General features: G+C 39.9%; 1 protein-coding gene across 1 annotated transcript; it reads left to right on the top strand.

Moving 5' to 3' along the window:
- Window positions 1-1858: 1858 nt before the first annotated feature.
- On the top strand, window positions 1859-11329 carry LOC139730826 (uncharacterized). Its single transcript, XM_071641699.1, has 7 exons — window positions 1859-1945; window positions 3160-3333; window positions 4832-4888; window positions 7252-7441; window positions 8108-8286; window positions 9082-9142; window positions 9591-11329. The coding sequence occupies exons 2-7, from the start codon at window positions 3160-3162 to the stop codon at window positions 11327-11329; spliced, it is 2400 nt and encodes a 799-aa protein (XP_071497800.1). The 5' UTR covers window positions 1859-1945.
- The last annotated feature ends 7464 nt before the right edge of the window (window positions 11330-18793 follow it).

Below are 18793 nucleotides of genomic sequence, written 5' to 3'. Positions count from 1 at the left end.
TCCCCCTTAACCCAGTATAACTTGCATGTTTCCCGATGATCTATCTTTTGTTAATCGTATTAGTAACGCAGAGAAGTAGAGGTATGTAAGGGGTAGAATATGTGAGATAACATAAGCCCTGACGGCGTTGATGAAGTGATGTATAAGTCTCAGAAAATTTGGAATAAATGCAACAATATTGCTGACAGTTTATTTGTTTTCACTTTGCTATATCTAAGCCAATATCTCTTCACTCATTTGTCAAGTTTTCCTCCAGCGCCCCCTCTTTATTTTTTTGTTAAAACAAAAGAAATAAAAAGAAAAAATGAAATGAAGTAGCACCAGAAATATTGCTTGCGCCCCCTCTTTATGGAATTCCTGATCCGCCCCTGTAATTATCGACTGCTGCTCCGAGGGGCACAGGTAAAACTTTTTGCCCTGAGGTGATTTTCTCAACAGTGCTATGGCCCGAGATGAAGTCGAGGGACAGCACTGTTGAGAACTTGCCTAAAAGGCAAGTATAGTTTTAACTTTAGCCCAAAAGAAGCAGTCAATATTTGTTTTATATACCACATCCGCATTATTCTAGAGGTATACTTTATGCTAAAGTAAGGCATTGAAACTCAAATTGTGCTACCGGTCAGAGAAATTACATTATATACATGTAGGACACATACATGAAATACTGAATATAATAATTATTTCTCAATGTGCAAGCAAGAAATACGCGCTTACAATAGACCTATAGGCCTACTACTGACGCGCATCTTAACGGCCAGCTGACTACTGGGTAGTATGATAGCGAAAACTAGTGACTACACCATTGACCAATTTAGAATCAAGAATTCATCAAAATGAGGTACAGTGCTCATGAATATACAATTTTATACCACACACACGGTTTTCATACCCCACACATATTTTTCTCTCTTTGTTCCTGAAAATAACCACTTGAATATAAATTATTGATGCGAATTTATAAAGGAAGAGGCATATGTTATACGATCTGCCTGCAACAACAACAAAAAAGTTTTTTTTTTTTTTTTAAGGATGGTAGGTACGTCGCATAACTAGTACTAGTAGGTATCCTACAGATGTACATGTACATGATTGTGGTGATTTGATATGAGACAATCTTTCATCTAAACGCAATGCGCCTTCAACTGCGACTTGTAAAGTAGAGAGCTGCGCGACACGTACAGGAAACGTCTGTAAACACAACTACACTGTGGAATAAGCTTGACTCATTATTGAGTGATACATGCACGCCATTAAAACCAAAACAACAACAACAACAACATAGCGTTAGCTAGCTGACGCCGAAAATCTGCACGATGTAACCGATGGCGATCTTACATTTTGAGAGAGAAGAACTCCGGCAGGGCCAAGAATAAAGTACTGCTGTGAGTGTTTGTCTCCGATAATCTGTCTGGGACTGGGAAAGGCCTTGTCGAATCGGGAAACGTCGATATCCTCTGAGTCTGAGTCTGATGTGCCCTCGCCGAGGCAGCCTCAAGATCAACGAGCGTTTTCCCCATTGAAACCGCGATACCGACAGACCGTACACAAGGACGCCCAAGCAATAGCAACCAAGTGACGCATCGATGCGCTGGGCCATGGGATTTCCATTCAAACTTGAAGTCACTTCAAACTTCAGTCTACAATGCGTCGTTGTGTTTGACGATGGGATTTAGTCTTCATAATCGGACAGAGCAAGAAATGGCATGAAAACAACATGTATTCGTAGTTTTTACCGAGCCAAAATTGCAGCATGACTGAGGAACTGTGTTACGAACGACTGTCGATGAATGACGATTGAATGAACAGTCACAGTAGATCTATACATACCAGCCGGCAGCCACTGCCACACATGTCGCCACTGCAGTACACTACACCATAACTAACGTTAGTGTAGTAGCAGCCAGTGCAACAGTTACGACTGCAGCAACGACTGCAGCAACAAAGGGTAAACTCTGTTCATGAATCCTGATTCTGTTTATCAAGAGATGTCAGTCAATGTATAAACGTTTACGCTACTAATCTACATATGTTAATGAAATACCGTACCAGGGGGGCATTTCATCAACAAGTTCGTCGGAGGTTTTCACCGACAAAGTTGCTATCAGCCAATCAGACGCAAGGATTTCAGTAGCTTTTAACAGTTGTCAGTGTAAATCACTGACAAAAAGTTTCATGAAACGGTCCCCGGGTAGATACTGTGTCTATAGTTGAGTGACCCGCACCTTGTTATAAATATAATTACCATAGTTATGGGTAAACTCGGCCTAGCGGGTAAAGTCGGCCTCCAGCGCGTACAGTACATAAAATTGTACTGTGCGCGCTGGCGGCCGACTTTACCCGCTAGGCCGAGTTTACCCATAACTACGGTAATGTTTATGCATGTTTAAATCACATTTCGTCACTGAAATCCTACGAAATCCCACTCACATAGTAGGAAAAATGCTGAAGATTCCAATAGAACCACAATTTCACTGATTGATACCGGAAATTTGCAGCTACCATCGTCAAATGCGAACAATGCAAAATAGTTGTGCGCAAAGGAAGGGGCCCGCACCTGATCACCCTGCGCTCCCACCGACAAAGCACCTAAACGACGCGTGCAGGTGACCGTGATGCTCCCGGCTCCCATAGGCAAAGCACGTAAAAGACGCGTGCGGGTGACTGTGATGATTTGACACTTATAACAAGTAATTTGTAATATAAATTTAAGATTTTCATGAAAAATTGTTCGGTTTTCAGCTCAGTTTGCTTGGTTGTGGTATTAAACCCTACAAAGTTTCAAGCGTGCTGAACACAGTCCTGGGGCTGGGTATACATTTTTGTTCAGTGCGCTTGTTGCAATTTGACACAGGGTAACGGTATTTAAATAGGGCCCCTGATGAGGTGCGGGCACCTCACTATACTATTTAAGACCTAATCTTCTGTCATTTCTTGGACGAGCATAGCAAGACATCAGTAGAAGTAGAATTTTAAGTAGGACCTATGCTGTATACTATTACTAGAGAGGTGTCGTTAGATAGAGCCCGACATTGTGGTCACTAATTAAATGGAAAGAAGCACTTCAGTGTTCACATACTGTCCTACACCATCATGTGCATGTTATTTTCATACAACTTCATGTTTTGATGTAGAATCTATGCTTTTTCATTTGATCCACAGATGGCGCGGCAAACGTTCTGCTGCACCAGCAATGTGCTGGTGCTTCCTGTGTGCGGGATCTTTGTCTCACTCCTGGGTCTGGTTCTTCTCATCATCTACCTGGTTGCCAGGGGCATCACGTCGTCGCTGTACCTCGTGGAAGCTCCCATCCCATCTTACGTGGCTGCTCTCATGGTATTAAACTTAACTGGTTTGATAAGTAAAGTTTGTGGAATTGCAAAGAGAGCACTGTAGCGCAGTCGCACTATCATTTCTTGGTTCTCCTATAAACTACTGTAAAATGGTATTTTCTAGGCAAGAAATTTTCTCGCGAATTGGAGCCGACAGCCTTCTTTGCGGCATGAAATATTCGCGAGTTGCCTCTAACATTCAATGCACATATATTGTAGACAAGAACTTCCGCATGCATTTCAATTTTGTGAATCTTGGCTCTCGCGAAATTCGCGAAATTAAAATGCTCGCGAACATTCCTCGTTTTACAGTACCAATACTTAACTAGACTGCTGGTCTTGACTGCTGTTACTGTCTTCCCCAAGCCCCCTAACTTTCAAAGGTCTTCTACTAAATCTCATCCAAAGATTACAGTTGGCATCAGTGTAGCCTGTGTTGTTTACAAATCAAACTGCATTTAAAAGTCTTCAGAAAAATTGAAAAACCTTACTTATCCTGTGTTTCATGTGCAATTAAGGGATTTTAGTAATTGTCATTATCTCACTCAATCACCCTAAAGCCATATCTTGTGGGCTGTCCACCAAATGGATCAAAATTTTGTTCAACAAGATGCCCAATTTGTCCATGCTGCCCACAGTTTTTTTTTTAATTTAATGGTTCTTTCTTTTGATAAGCACTTCAAAGATGAGAACGGGGATTAATTTGCCAAACAATGAAGGCGTCAATAAGAATTAAAATTCAATTTAAAATTGCAGATGTTTTGCACAGAAACAATGATATGATCTGATCCGCCCCATCCCCTGTAATCACAAATCAAAAATTCAGCTTCCCAGCATGGCAGTATACAAGAACACAAATTCATTTCTTTTAATGTAGGAAGTACAATGTGTCAGGGATGATACAGAGGTATGTTTTCCCAGGAATTTCCTAATGAGCTGTGGTTTGGTATATTCTTTTCATTTCTTCATCCCCTTCCTTGTTTTCTTTAGTGTGTTTAAAGGTGCATGGTCCCAGTGTTTTAGTCAAATGCGTACGCGGGCGCACGGCGCAAGTTTCCTATAGAGACCTATGCTATCGACTCTTCTTTAGCGCTTACGCTTTGGCCCACTTCCCCGAGTCCGAAGAAGTCCGATTCACTGTAGTCAGTGGTCGGATCACAGTTCGGCTCATGATTCGGCTGAGGGGGATGACAGCTTTAGCAAACTTCTTTTGTGATGTCATAATAACAAGCACATATGCACGCACCCTGGCATTACTACAGACTGCGCGATGCGCAGAGAAGACAACGAAGGCAACGTTACTAAGCAACACCTACGCACTTTACTCTTGATGACAGCTCAACTTCAGTAATCTTCATATCAATGCTAACGGTGATCGGCAGTATCATCAACAGCGCCCTCTACACTACCGGGACTATGCACCTTTAATTGTAGGGATGAGCAGGCTGACCAAATGTGTGTCTTGTGATGAAAATTGTTTCTTGACTCCAAATTTCTTGCAGACCATCATTCTGGGCACAATTTCTGTGCTGCTGGTGAAGAAGAGACATTTAGTTCTGGTAAGTTGACTTGGGTAGATCTACACAATTATATGAAATAAATAAGATAAAATAAAATGAAATTTGCAGGTTGGACATCATGCAGGTCTTTCTCTGTGGGAAACAAAAAATGATCACCATTTATTCAAAAGTTTTGCGAAGTTGAAACACACAGTTCAATTAAATCTTCATGCAAAACACAAACAGAGCTTTACGGAGCATCGACTACGCTGTCAACTTTGCCATATTGTATAATGTGAAGTGATATCGGCGAGGTTAGTTGTGAAGCAATTGTGTAGAGTACATCAGGGCTGTATAGTGTAGGATTAATTCTTTTTTTTTAATGGCTTTTTTTATGTCATGGTGATTATGTTACTGTAATAATAGCAGGGCATGATATTCAATGTCCTGCTTAAAGTTAACACATATATCTATACATGTATGCGAGTAGACAGTAACAAGAAAATTTTCTTAAAGACAATAAAAAGTTTTGGTACCTCAAAAGTTTCCCTGAATTTCCGTGTTTCAGGTTAAACTACCTTTCATATAACTAACACTGTGAGACTTACTCGCCCCAAAGTGCTCTCATTTCTTAGTAATCATGCAATTAACTGCGACCAGCAGCCCCATACGCATAGCGTAATGGGGCTTCGCATTGTAGCATTCAGGATCATGACAGATTTAGTATCGCGGATAAATATCAACTTAAAATCCAAAAAATTCTTCAATTTGAAGACTTACCAATTAAGTTGAAGTATTGAAAACAGGCTTTGGGCAACGTTTGGTTCTGCCAATAGTCCCTTTCTGTTCGAATTGATGACTGAATGTGACTCGGTCGAGAGGACCTTGGGAGAGCTACATACACTGATTACTACGGCCAGCGCATACGCACACATCACATGCGAACAAATTTCAAATCCATGAACGGATAAGATGTTTGTGTGCGCATGCGCTGGCCGTCCATTCAGTGTAGCTCTCCCAAGGTCCTCTCGACCAAGTCACATTCAGTCATCAATTCGAACAGAAAGGGACTATTGGCAAAACCAAACGTTGCCCGAAGCCTGTTTTCAATACTTCAACTTAACTGGTAAGTCTTTAAATTGAAGAAATTTTTGGATTTTAAGTTGATATTTACCCGCGATACTAAATCTGTCATGATCCTGTAAGCTACAATGCGAAGCCCCATATAGCTATGCGTATGGGGCTGCATGCTGCTGGTCGCAGTTATCATGCAATAATGGTTTCGTACAATACGTGTACTACCTGCCGCCGGCAGTGGCTCTGGTACGAAACCATTATTGCATGATTACTAAGACATGAGAACACTTTGGGGGGGAGTAAGTTTCACAGTGTTAGTTATATGAAAGGTACTTTAACCTGAAACACAAACTAAGACAAGGAAATTCAGGGAAACTTTTGAGGTAAAAAAACTTTATATCATCTTTAAATGAGATAACCCAACAAACCCAGTCATTTGCATTGTATGTATGAATAATGGCATGTATTAGTAACTCTTTTTTCTGCCATGCTTACACAGTAGTCATTTGATAATGTGCCAGCTTTGCTAGGAACTGTAAGACCTAATATTGTGTTTGAAAAAAAAAAAAAAGATAAATAAACGGTAGAGGCCAGCAAGTCACATGTACTGTTTGTCATGCTGAAATCATTTGTAAGGCTTGGAGTGCACAGCAATATGCACCTAGTAGTAGCATGTAGCCAATTTTCACAATTTCTTCCATCCATGCATCCCATTTTCAGACTAACATGTTGGTTTTCAGACTTGGGTGGCAGGCTTGTGCCTTACAGCTGAAGCACTCTCTTAAAACTGGATAGAATTCTTCTGCATATAAACAATACCTTCAACCAGAATACATTTAGCCGCCTTAATTCAGCTGAAGCTTTATTTATATATTTATCTTTTTTTATTTTTTATTTTTTGCTCATCAAATGTGAAAATATTCCCTGAATATCATTTCATTTTGTGTTGAGTAACATGTTTTACTGTGACTCTCAAATTGTGACATCATAATAAACATGCCTTCAGTATTGCAGTATGACAAACCATGTGAGTCTTTCATTAATTGATGGTTGAGACCCCATGCAATGTTTTGCAATGTAAGACTGTTTCATTGTTTTAGTAAGTATTCAATTCTATGCATGCTTTGTTCACAAATGTTGCTCTTAACAACCACATAGCTTGCCAGATATTTGCCCTGCCTAACAACAATTAAGTGAATTCCTGCCTAAGGAACTTTATTGGAGCACGGGAGCAGATGAATGAAGTGCTTTGTTGCTAGGGTGTAGGAAAAGAAACCATGTATTGTAATACATTACAGAAACAGTCTATTAGAGATTTATATGCATGTTGCTTTATGTTTTTGCAGATTTGTGCCTCCATCATACTGAGTGTCCTTGACCTGATAGTGTGCATCGTCCATGCAGTGACCGCTGGTCTGGTGTCCATCCCGTTCCTGGGCAGCTTCTCCGTCTGCGTCCTGCGGGCAACCAGTGGAGAGTGCCAGTGCTATGTGCTCGGAGGAGCGGGCACCAACAGCACTGTCATCGTGCCAGGAGGTCAGTGTCATTCTCTCAAACTGAAATGATAGATCCACGACTTGGTGTGATGGTAGTAGCAAGCCACAGAATTCCAAAGTAAAAGTGTTACCAGTATCAGTACTTGATGCAGTGATCCCATGAACTGGATCATTAGTGAATTTCTACCGGATTGATTGAAGGTCAATTGTCAAAGGTGTAATGTGTAGGGGAAAGTAATACTAGTACTATATCGTCGCTGGAGCGACAAGACCTCGTATCTACAAAATGTCAAATGTTCAGGAGAGCCAAAAAACATGGCGGCCAAAGCACTGTGGCGAATGGGATAGCCTTTCCTTTGACATGCCGTGGTGGCTTTATTTCTGGAGTATAAAGACAGTTGGGATTTGGACAGGACATCACTTCACCCATTATTTGACCATTAATCAAAAAAAGTAATTTTCACCAAAATTGCAGATACAAGGTCTAGTCACCCCAGCAACGATATGGGATTCAAGTCATCAGAAGTTCACTCTGTTTATGACTCTCAAGACAGATGACACTGAACACTACACCTCAATTTATTTTTTTATTTTATTTTTATTTTATTTTTTCTTTGCTTTGGATCAAGTGACACAACTCTCATTGACATTCTGTACTCTTACTGATCTCCAGAAAGTTTACTCAGTATTTTGAATCTCTCCACAGATGACACCAAACACTACACCTTCAAAGATGTGAAGAGCTGTGGATCCATTGAGACAACTCTCAAAGACTTTGTCTACACGCTGTGTATAGTTTACAGCTTCTGTGCCCTAGGGTGTATAGTGACCGCATTCTTGTCAACATTGCTGCTTTGTAGCAGTAGACGGGCTCAAAAAAATGAGGTATGTATCTCTGTTGTAGAATTATTGATGTCCCCCCCCCCCCCCCCCATATTTGTGTTATGCAAATGATGTAATGATATCATTTACACATTCCCTTTGTGTCTCCTCAAAGGCCAGTCTATGAAAATGACTTCCTGAGTATAGACAAAGTACTATTTATGAAGTGCAATTACACATTTGTTTTATGATTTAAAAACTGTCCCATAGTAAACTTGAAAGTGACTTACAAATTATAAGACTGATTTTCCTGACTTGTTTACATCAATTGAAAAAGTTGATTTCTGTAGAGCCTGACTCAAAACCAAACTGGAAAGATGCAAAGCTTTGTGGAAACTTGATATTCTGTGAATAGACATTGAATATAAAACAAGACACATGTATGTGAGATGATTTGTCATGAACCTAGAGACAACAAATAATAGAATAACTCAATACAGGTATTTTTCCTCTCTCAATAATGTTGACTTATATTCAGTTTTACTATAGACTTCTTATTACCATATACCATGTGTCTTTATTTCCTTCCACACTTCTTCTGTTGCTGTGTTTAGGACATTTATCCATATCAAACTGTAAAATGCAGGGAGCATAATTCTCAATAGAAAATCAACAAAATAATGGAGTCAAACTTTGGATGTTACCATATAATTTGCACAGCCATGTACAGGATAAGGCCATTGACTGCTACATGTATGATGGAAAGAGTTCACGTGTTCTTTATTGCATCAAGTCTAATGGCTGCAAGAGGACACATTTGGGTTAAATATTGCCGTTTTACTTTGTCTTCTTGCAAAGGCTGACAACGAACGAAATCAGACCAGAGCTTCCAGCAGAAGTCAGTATATCGTCGAGGAAGGTAAAATCTTTGTTTTTCTATCTTGAGTAGATAAATGAAAGACCTGTACATTTTTTAGGAATAGTGTATCATGGATTAGGATATTTTTGGACATAATATTTATTAGCATATGGAAAACAAAATCAGCATGTAGAGAAATAGAAGAGATTTCTGGTAATGTTATTAAATGAGCAGTGCATAGCATGATGATAACTGACATTAACATGCCACTGATTATGTTGCTCATGTGTTAACGGTGACTTTATGGTGTTTAGGAGGTAATGCTCTGCTCCCCTCCAGTTTGTTTGTGATTTTTTATTTTATCTGTATCTTTACCAATGCAATCCTCCTGTTCAGAAGAGAATATGAAAATATCAAATATTAGTGGCATATGACTCCAATAGGTAGTCTCAGAAGAAAGTGGTAAGTGTTACGCGTATCGTCATTGTTTCAACTCTCCTTATGATAGGTGAAGCCCAAGAGAGGAACACTGCAACTCGAGATAGTGTTGAGAGGGCCACCAGCCCTTTCTCTTTCCTAGGCAACCGTAGTGGGAGAGGTTCCATTCAGACCACGCCCCAGGGAGTGCAACCAACTGGGGGCTCCACCAGACGTGAGCGCAGTAGGACACCAAGTAGGAGGCCGGTGCAGAGGTCGGCCAGTGTGAACACCCCTACTGGAGCTGTAACCAGCAGCTCCCGATCCACCTCTCGTCATCAGTCTGTCACTACTGTAAGCGGAGGAGCCAGCAGGAGCGAGTCTAGTCAGCGGCCAAGACTACCACTCCTAGTCAGGGGCGGCTATCTCCAGAGCCATGTCAATGGACCGCGGGTACCCGTCTACACCATCCAGGGCTCGCACGAAGCGTACATTGCACTCACAGATCTTCCTCGCCTGCAGCTTCCAGCCTTGGCCCAAGTTCCTGCGTACATCCCAGAATCTCCCGGCCTTCCAGCTTACGAACCACCTCCATACAGTCCCACAGCCGAGATACTGTCAGAATCACCAGAGCGAGACTTGAATGCCTCCCCCACCATCACATGGTCACAGGTTGCGAGGCAGAGCCTTTCGTTTGATGATGAGCTGACCGTTGAACCAGCAAGAGATGACACTGAACGTCAGTCGTTGCCATCTCTTGATGCTGTTGAAGAAAGCACTGTGGAGGAGCATAGAAATGTCAGCAGGGAGGTGGAGCAGTCAAATCTAGCAGGTCATGACACCTCTGATGTCTTAGGAGCCATTGATGTTACCATCCATGAAACAGATGCAGCTAATGATGATGATGAAGATGGTGTTGGACAAACCACAGAATCTGAAGTTCAAGACACAGGGTCAGGAGATGCCCATGGAGAACCATCAACAATGGATCATGTGCCTCCAGATATCCTAACAGAAGCCATTGAGTCGGCAAGATCAAGTCTGCATGCCACACCACAGCCCCCTGAAGAGAGTGGATTGGTGCGGGCTGACGCTGAGGTGCAGACTCAACTTGATGCGCCGTCCCTAAATCAGTTGAGTGTGTCCAATGTAGATGCAGGAGAAGGTCCCAGTGGCCTTGTGCTGGACATCACCAACTGTCCAGTGGAATCAACTTCTGTGGCTCAGCCGCAGAACTCTGCAGATCAGTTAAGGGACATAAGTCAGCAAAGAAATGAGACTAATCCAAGACAGCACCATACAAGCCCAGCATCAAAGCGTTCCCAAACTGGCAGTGCCAATCAAATCATAGATCATGTTGATGATGTCACAAGAAACCGTCCAGAAGAAGCTGACCGAGGGGAGCAAGCTGGCGCAAATGGAAATCCCAGGAGACCAAAGCGATCCAAAAGTCTGTCTGCTGCAGCCAACGGCAACGCAGAATGGCCTTCAAGGGAGACCCGTCCCTCGTCACGTGGCAAGCACTCCAAGTCGTTCAGCAGAGAACAGAGACGATGCTACGAAAGAAACCCATCTCATGATAGCCCCACTGCACGGAAGATAAGCCCCGACCGTGGATACAATCCACGTTCCTTCCCTGTCAAAACTAGGAGAGTCCCAGATGAAGATCCGTTGATGGCAAGACAGGTTAGAAGATCAAGTCCAGAAAACCTGTCAGATATCCTCAATTTGGTTGAAACGGTGCACAGCACTTCGGCCGGTCGCTCCAAGAGACACAAGCAGCGGAGGAAGGTGAGCCAGAGGGGGAACCTCCTTGACAGTAGGGTGTGACACCGGGTCACGGTGGATTTACATCACCTTGAATTATTGCATTCTAAAGCTTCAAGTCCTGGGACATCCCTTGTGCAGCTGCTTTCTGCCTTGACACCTCTTGAGCTGAAGCCCTATCACCTTGATTTTTTTACTATTGTTTTTGTTTCACCTTGAATATGTATTCCAAAGCATTTTTACCTTGAAATGTCCGCGGATTGTTCTGTTTATTTTTATTTTGTACAAAATCTCATGAGAGCCTTGATATCACATGGATGTGATGGACTGCATTTAGATGACATAAGCCTTTTTTACATGGAATGGATCAGAATATATCTATCATTTGTGCAAAGCTGTTGGCGATGTTTATTACTGTACATGAAGAAATCACCAAGTTATTCACAGGTAGCTAGATTATCAATACCAAAGGCAGATGATGCTCATTGGCTCCTCAAGTATTGTAATAATGGTAGAGGGATCACTGTGATACCATGATATTGTGTGTGTATGAAATTTATGAAACATTTGTAGAGTTTCTTTTTTATTTTTATTTTTATTTTTGGCATTTGCATCACCTGTATTACCTTTGCAGTATGAACTGAAATTCTGTGACTAAGTTAATTGTCCTACCACAGTTTTTCGCGATTTTGCTTGGATGTATATAATACCTGTGGTGAGAGTGTATGTCTTAACTCATATACTTTGTATGGAAATACCATTTTATCATATGTGCTTTGTGCATAGAGAAGCATATTGTAAACAGTAATGTCTATTTGCAGCAGGATTCATTCTGAATTATGCACCTTTACAGTTTTATATTTGTAAGAACTTAATACCAGTATAATGAAATGCTTGGATGTGAGATTTATATACCATTGTACCATGTTTTTGTTTTTGTTGTTATTTTATTTTTGTCTTTGGTTCAGTGAAATGCATATTTTTTTTAGGCTTTAAAGTATTACTCTTTACTGAAATGACACATAAAAGTTGATTGATAAATCACTGTTGCCTTCATTTTGTCCACTGATAGAGATTATCTCGCTTTTTCATCGCTATACCAGAAATGTTTTTCTCTTTATAGCTTAGAGCTAGAGAGAAGTTCCCTCTTCATGCAAAAAAAGTAGATTTACGGTCCTATGCTTGTCAGCTGCGAGTCTGTAAATCCTCAAGAGATTATCCCCTTTCAGACGGTAGAAATCTCTTGTAATTATGATTGTAATCTCTGAGTTTTAAAGAATCATGATTGTAATTGATATATTTCTATCGTCTGAAAGCAAATTATTGTAATCATGATTCCAGAATCTTGATTTGCAAATTGAGGTCCGGAAGTGTTTTCAAATATGGATTTGCTAGATTCGTGGAGCACACTTCCCATCTGAAAGACTTGACCTCCAAAACATGATTGAGGCAAAACTTACAAGTAGCTCGACCCTACATTTACTTCCGCCCGCAGACCACGCAAATTGTATTGTGATTTGCTTGTGCTGCACTAGCTCATGCACACTGTGCCAGTTTGATTGATAAGTCATTAAGTATGTAACTCCAAAACTCCAATCAAGGTTACAATCACAATTCATATTTTCGAGCATGTGAATGTTCTGTAATTCAAGTCAAGATTTCAATCATGACTCATAAAGATGGTTACAAGTTAAGTTTTTATATCATCTGAAAGAGCTCTTTAGCATACTAGTAGTCTTTGATAGGTGAAATTATGGCTACTGCCCATTGTATTCTTTGCATATTTGTGAAGCAGTACCAAGTTTCTACCTGTTAATTGCAAAGTGCAGGTATATATTCAATAGGCTTGGAGAAGTTTGCAATATAATATTCTGCTTTGAATTGGCATAGTCGATTGTTTTAATAACAGTTTGAGTAAAGAAATCTGAGGTATGCTGATATGAATATTCCAGGAATGTCTGAAAGTGAACTGAACTTTACCAGGAGTAATTTGTGTGAGTTGTGATGATGCCGCATCTGTCACCTTGATAGTGAGAGGAGTTGTATGAAATGGTGATAGACAGCATGATGTGATCATCCATAGTCCCACATGGTGCATATCTGTGTGTGCATTTTTTTTTTTCATTAGCTCATGTGACAAAGAACACAGGTCACACTTGTGTGTCACCTTCTGATGAAAATGGACAGTTACAGATTTCATCAAAGGTTTCAGTGTGAGGTCATGTATTCCAGTAGGTGATCCCAAATTATGTCACATACTCAGTAGGTAAATTTACAAACTCAGTTTTATCCATATTATGCTATCACAAAGAGAGTTCCTGGTAGCCTGAAAGCCTTCTCTACAGTGTTTACTTAGGATGATGATGGTGGCAAAGATAGAAATAAATTGGTAATAACTTGCCTGAATTGACAGAGATGAAATGTCAATGGTCACTAAAAGTTTACAAGTGTGACATTTTTTCTCCAAGAATTTGATTACCAGTAGGCATAAATCCAGTCCTCAGTCTGGTAGTCAAAATTTTATGGCAAATACAGTGCTTGCATGGGAAGTAGATGCATACCAATCAACAGTGTGCAATGGTCAAACTGCTGTAGGTTTGCTGCTGGTTTTTTTTTTTATGTGTGAGTTTTGTTTTGTTTTGTTTTGTTTTTTTTTTTTTGGGGGGGGGGGTGTGGTTGGTTCTAAGCAACCACAATGTATGCTTTTATTTATCAGTCGTGTAATGATGTCATTGCTATAATGCACGGCAACAATAGCCAACAAATTTCACAGTGTGAAATTAAAGCAGATGCAAGAGTGGAGATTTAATGATAACCAATGTGGTTTATTATTGCTCTCTGTAGAATGTTGAGATGTTTGAATTTCTTATTCATTTCAGTTTTGTGATTAACATGCCATGAAATTGGCTCTTTTGCCAAATGGACTCCAAAGAATTTGTAATGGAGGTAGTGACATTTTGCTGTTTGGCAGTCATGTTCCCACCACCATTATGAGTTGAATGTGATGCCTTTGACCTCGAGTGTTGACAGAATATGATGTATTATGAGCCATTCTCCTTTGTCATGATAGACCCCATGTGTCGTAACACTATCAATCGCTGGACTCGATCCAAATGCTGGGATCATGTGTAATGATTAAGAGCTGTGCTAGCATGTACTGTCAAAGTCACACCTACTTAAAGGTAATGATTTAGGGATAGTCAGAAAATTGTCTGGACCTAAATGTTTCTATTTAAGGTTTAGTTGCTATTACAATGAACATCAGTTGTGTTGCAAAGGTGTATTATGCCTTCGACTTGCACTGATTTTGATGTGAAAATGCAGAAATGACTTTGGGAAGGAGCTTTTGGTTTACAGTTGTAGAAACCGTTTTATGTGCAGTCCCAAGTGTGCTTATTTTTGTGTGCACTCTTGAACAATGTAATCATGGTGGTCCGTTTGGCATAGTTTGCTCCCAAGAAGCGATATTCTAATGATGATATCTGAATTTCAGTGAGCATAATGGAGTACCAGGATGGTGCCTTGGCAGAAGATGGGTTTGTTGATTCTGATATTTGTGCAGGAAATCGGTTTCTTTTGAGAGAAATGTTGTTTTCATCTAAGCTAGACTGATCTTGCAGTATTCAATTCATTCCACTCATTTGTATTTACTTGGTCACATGTCATACTTGAGCTCTTACAACTAAATGTTTACCAGGTAAAGATAGAGATACTCCTGGATTTTTTTTTTCAAATTATTTGTAGAATACTTGGCCTTCTTAATCTCATGTTCAGGTGCAGGGATTTACTATACAGGCAAACATTAACAGCATGGTGATGAACTACATGTTATGAGTGTCTTTGATTATGTGCGTACATTAATACAGACAGTGGTCCTCGGTAGCAAATGCCAAAATATTTTTCACCAAAATTTTAAAATTTTCACACAGAGCTTTAATAGCTCAATTTACTAATGCCTTTGGAAGTGCATTAGGAACACATTCTTCCACAATAAAGTTGCTAAATTAGTTCAACTCTACAACAATTTGATGCAAAAGGAGTGTATTCAATTTTTTGATTTTCAATAAGAAAAGAGAAAATGTATGGAAGATAATGGGCAGTTCCATGGGAGAAAATTCAGGCCACGACATGCAGTAAACATCGTTTACTTTGCATTTATGATAGTGACTAGCATCACCATCTTATGATAATATGTAACATTGATTTCAATAACTTTTTTATCCTCGTGTCTGATCCTAATAAAGATTTTTGCTGTTCCAATGTTTTTCAATGAAGTTAAGTTACTTTAAGTCATGTTGAACATGGGATGATATATTTCTTTGATCTGAGAATGCTGCTCTTAATTTGTGGCATGAAGGTTTGTTCCCTTTCAGTTCCTATGAGCAACTCAGCGCTGCATGTCTACCATTTCAATGCCTGGGCTTCGTGTCCTCTGGGCAAAACTGTCCGTCTGAGCTTACACTTTGTGACCTCCATTCAATTTTTCCCCAGTAGCTTTTTCAGAGCTGGGCAATGATAAGTTATTTTCATAGACCGAGTAGTATTGTCCCCTTAAAGCATACCAGGGTCCAGTTGACTCAAATGTGAGAGGTCAACAGACGCTTAATAATAATAAACAAACAGACTAGAAGAAAACAAACCAAAAAGAGAGAAAAGAAAAATATCATCTGAAAGTGATAGCTACATAGTGCTGCAAGGCCTGAAGACAGTGTGTTATATCCCTCTGTCTCATTTAAGCAAGCATGTTTTTGTTTTTTGAGTTTTTGTTTATGCTTGCCTTGACACTTTCATTTTCTACCTCATAAAACATCTCTAATGACATGCATTGAGGCTGAAATCATGTAGTTTCTCATTCAGACAGGCTGTTATTGTAAAAGTGGATATTTTCGCGCGACTAATTTTTCGCACTTGGCCAGGTAAGAAGAGTTTCGCGTGTTTTTAATTCCGTGGAATCAAGACAGCACGCACAGGAACATATGGCTAGCAAAAAATATTTGCGTGCTTTTATTTCGCGTAGGTTTTCTGGTTGCGCGAAATACGCGAAAATTTCAACACCGCGAACATTTGCCACTTTTACAGTAGTTAATTCTTGAGCAGTACATTATGTAATGGTATTGTCACTGCCGTTTCCCATCTTGGGCTTTATTCCGTCCAATGTATATGTCCCTTCTTCAGTGACTGTAGCATTTTGATGAATTCACAAATGTGTTGTCTATCTTCTTTTTTTTTTTTTTTGGGGGGGGGGGGAGGGGCTTGTATTGCATAGAATGTTAAAGGTAATAATGCTTATGCACCCCTGCATTCCTATGCACTGCATTGTGATAATGTATATGTCCTTATGTGTATCGTGCATTCATATTTCAAATATGGCTGACCTGTGCTGTACAGTATAATGTGGTATTATGTGCTTGCCAACCATATAGATACCATTTCATGCTGAGATCTTTGCATAAGTACGTGTATATGAAATATTTTTCCTTGTTTTTATACAGCATACTCTTTTCTAAGTGTGGATATGACAGAAAATGCACAATATTTGTATTGCAGTAACAGTATTATATGCACGTATGAAATGGAAATAACTTACAAACATGTAAACCAAGAAAACAGAAATAAGAAGGAAATAAGTGTGTTTAAACTCTTATCAGATTGGAAATATATTTCTGCGATTGCACTACAGGAATATACCTTGTCATCTTGGCTTTGATTTTCATGATGGAAATTTATTGTGAAGACCAGTTTACCAACACAGCATTTACATTTCATGGAAACCCTTTCAACAATGATTATTCCTGACAGCTACAAAACTGCCCTGTGGAATGCTTGACATAGCAACTCCTTGTGCATGCAAAGTAGATTTCAAGTGATTTTTCATGCAGTATTAATTCCAAAGAATCAAGACATTCACTGCTGGAACATATGTCAAGCAAAAATATTTGCATGCTTTTATTTTCCCGCTAGTTCCTGGTTGCTTGAAATGTGCAAAAATTTCAACATAGTGAAAATGTCCGCTTTTGCAGTATTGAGATTTATTCAGTAGGAATAGATGATATGAATACATGTAGCTTATTGCTGGGTCTTCAGGAAAAGTGTCCTTTGAATGATGAATACATCAGTAAATGGGTCTCCTGTTAAAACTGTTCCTGGTATGTTAAGGGAAACCCCCATTATAATGAGTTTGCTCACAATGAGGTACCACTTCTGACAAGCTGAATTTGGCGGTCCCAATTTTCTGTCCTTGTATTTAGCTGTTCTCTCTCTCTCTCTCTCTCTCTCTCTCTCTCTTTTTAGTATGCTTACAAGATACTGCTCATAGCAAAGTAGAATCGGCTGTCCCCTGGTGACCTTGCACCAATGGGATTACCTCTATTAACTCTTCATGTGAATTCAGTTTCAAAGCAGTGTCTGAACAACCAACATCCCCCTCCTATCAACCCTGCTTAACAAATAAGCAATATGTTACTGCAAGCATCATGAATACTCAGCTCACCCAACCTTCTTTCAACTTTGAAGTACAAGACGTAGGCAAATATATCACACACAGTACAGGTATTTGTTAAAGTCATGAGGGGACATGATCATTTAAAAGCCAACCTCTTCCCCACATTATTTTTTTTAAAACTCAGAAATACAGTTGAACCTCTCTTATCCGGCCTCCCTTTATCCGGATCTCTCTATTATACGGACGCAATCTCGCCGTGATTTTTTTTCAATAATTACGGGAGGAAAGGGGGATTCCCAACTCCTTGAGAACTCCTACCCAAACACACATGAATTACATATTACTTCCAACATATACATTACATCAAATTTCCCTCCAAATTGCTTACCTTCAGACATTTCAACATCCCCATCAAACATCCCCAAATGTAACAATGAAAAGGTTGCAGTATACACATTACTACATGTGGCACTACAATGGGCTACATCAGTACATGTACATGTATAAAGCATTGAGTCTCCCGTATCTGCCCAAATCCCTTATCCGGATGAGGCCCGGTCCCGACTTGTCCGGATACAAGAGGTTCAACTGTATCAATAAAGAGGAGGTTGAAGTTGTAAATGTTTTAGGTCAATGGAAGTAGCAAAAACAATTGCCCCCCACCTCATATATCAGCACTACTGTCAAAACACAGTAATTTGATACACAGCACTCAAGCTCTTCCTTAAGTTTTTCATGTTCAACAAAATTTAGGGGAATTTTGTGGAGATTTATGAGTAGGCCAATAGGAGATGCAAGGCAATGACACTACCACTCTTCATTACAGTGGTTTATTGCCACTTGGTATAATACATGTATCAGATGGTCTACTTCCCAGTTTGTCTAACACCACTACGGCTAAACTCGTTTGGTCTACCATCAATTTCATCTAATGCCTGTTTGGTCTAATCCTCACTTGGTCTAATGTCCACTTTGACTAATCATCATTTCATCTAATGACCAGATAGTCTAATTGCAATTTTGACTCTTTGGATTTTTTTCTGTTTTGTCTAATAAACTGGGGGTATTAATAGACAAATTGGGAA

This window comes from Diadema antillarum, unplaced genomic scaffold (assembly GCF_040938485.1).
Source record: "Diadema antillarum isolate AM-2024a unplaced genomic scaffold, OU_Dant_1.0 seq00000338_RagTag, whole genome shotgun sequence".
Classification (NCBI taxonomy): Eukaryota; Metazoa; Echinodermata; class Echinoidea; order Diadematoida; family Diadematidae; genus Diadema; species Diadema antillarum.
The sequence above is the reverse complement of the archived record's forward strand: the minus strand, read 5'-3'. Positions and strand labels throughout refer to the sequence as shown.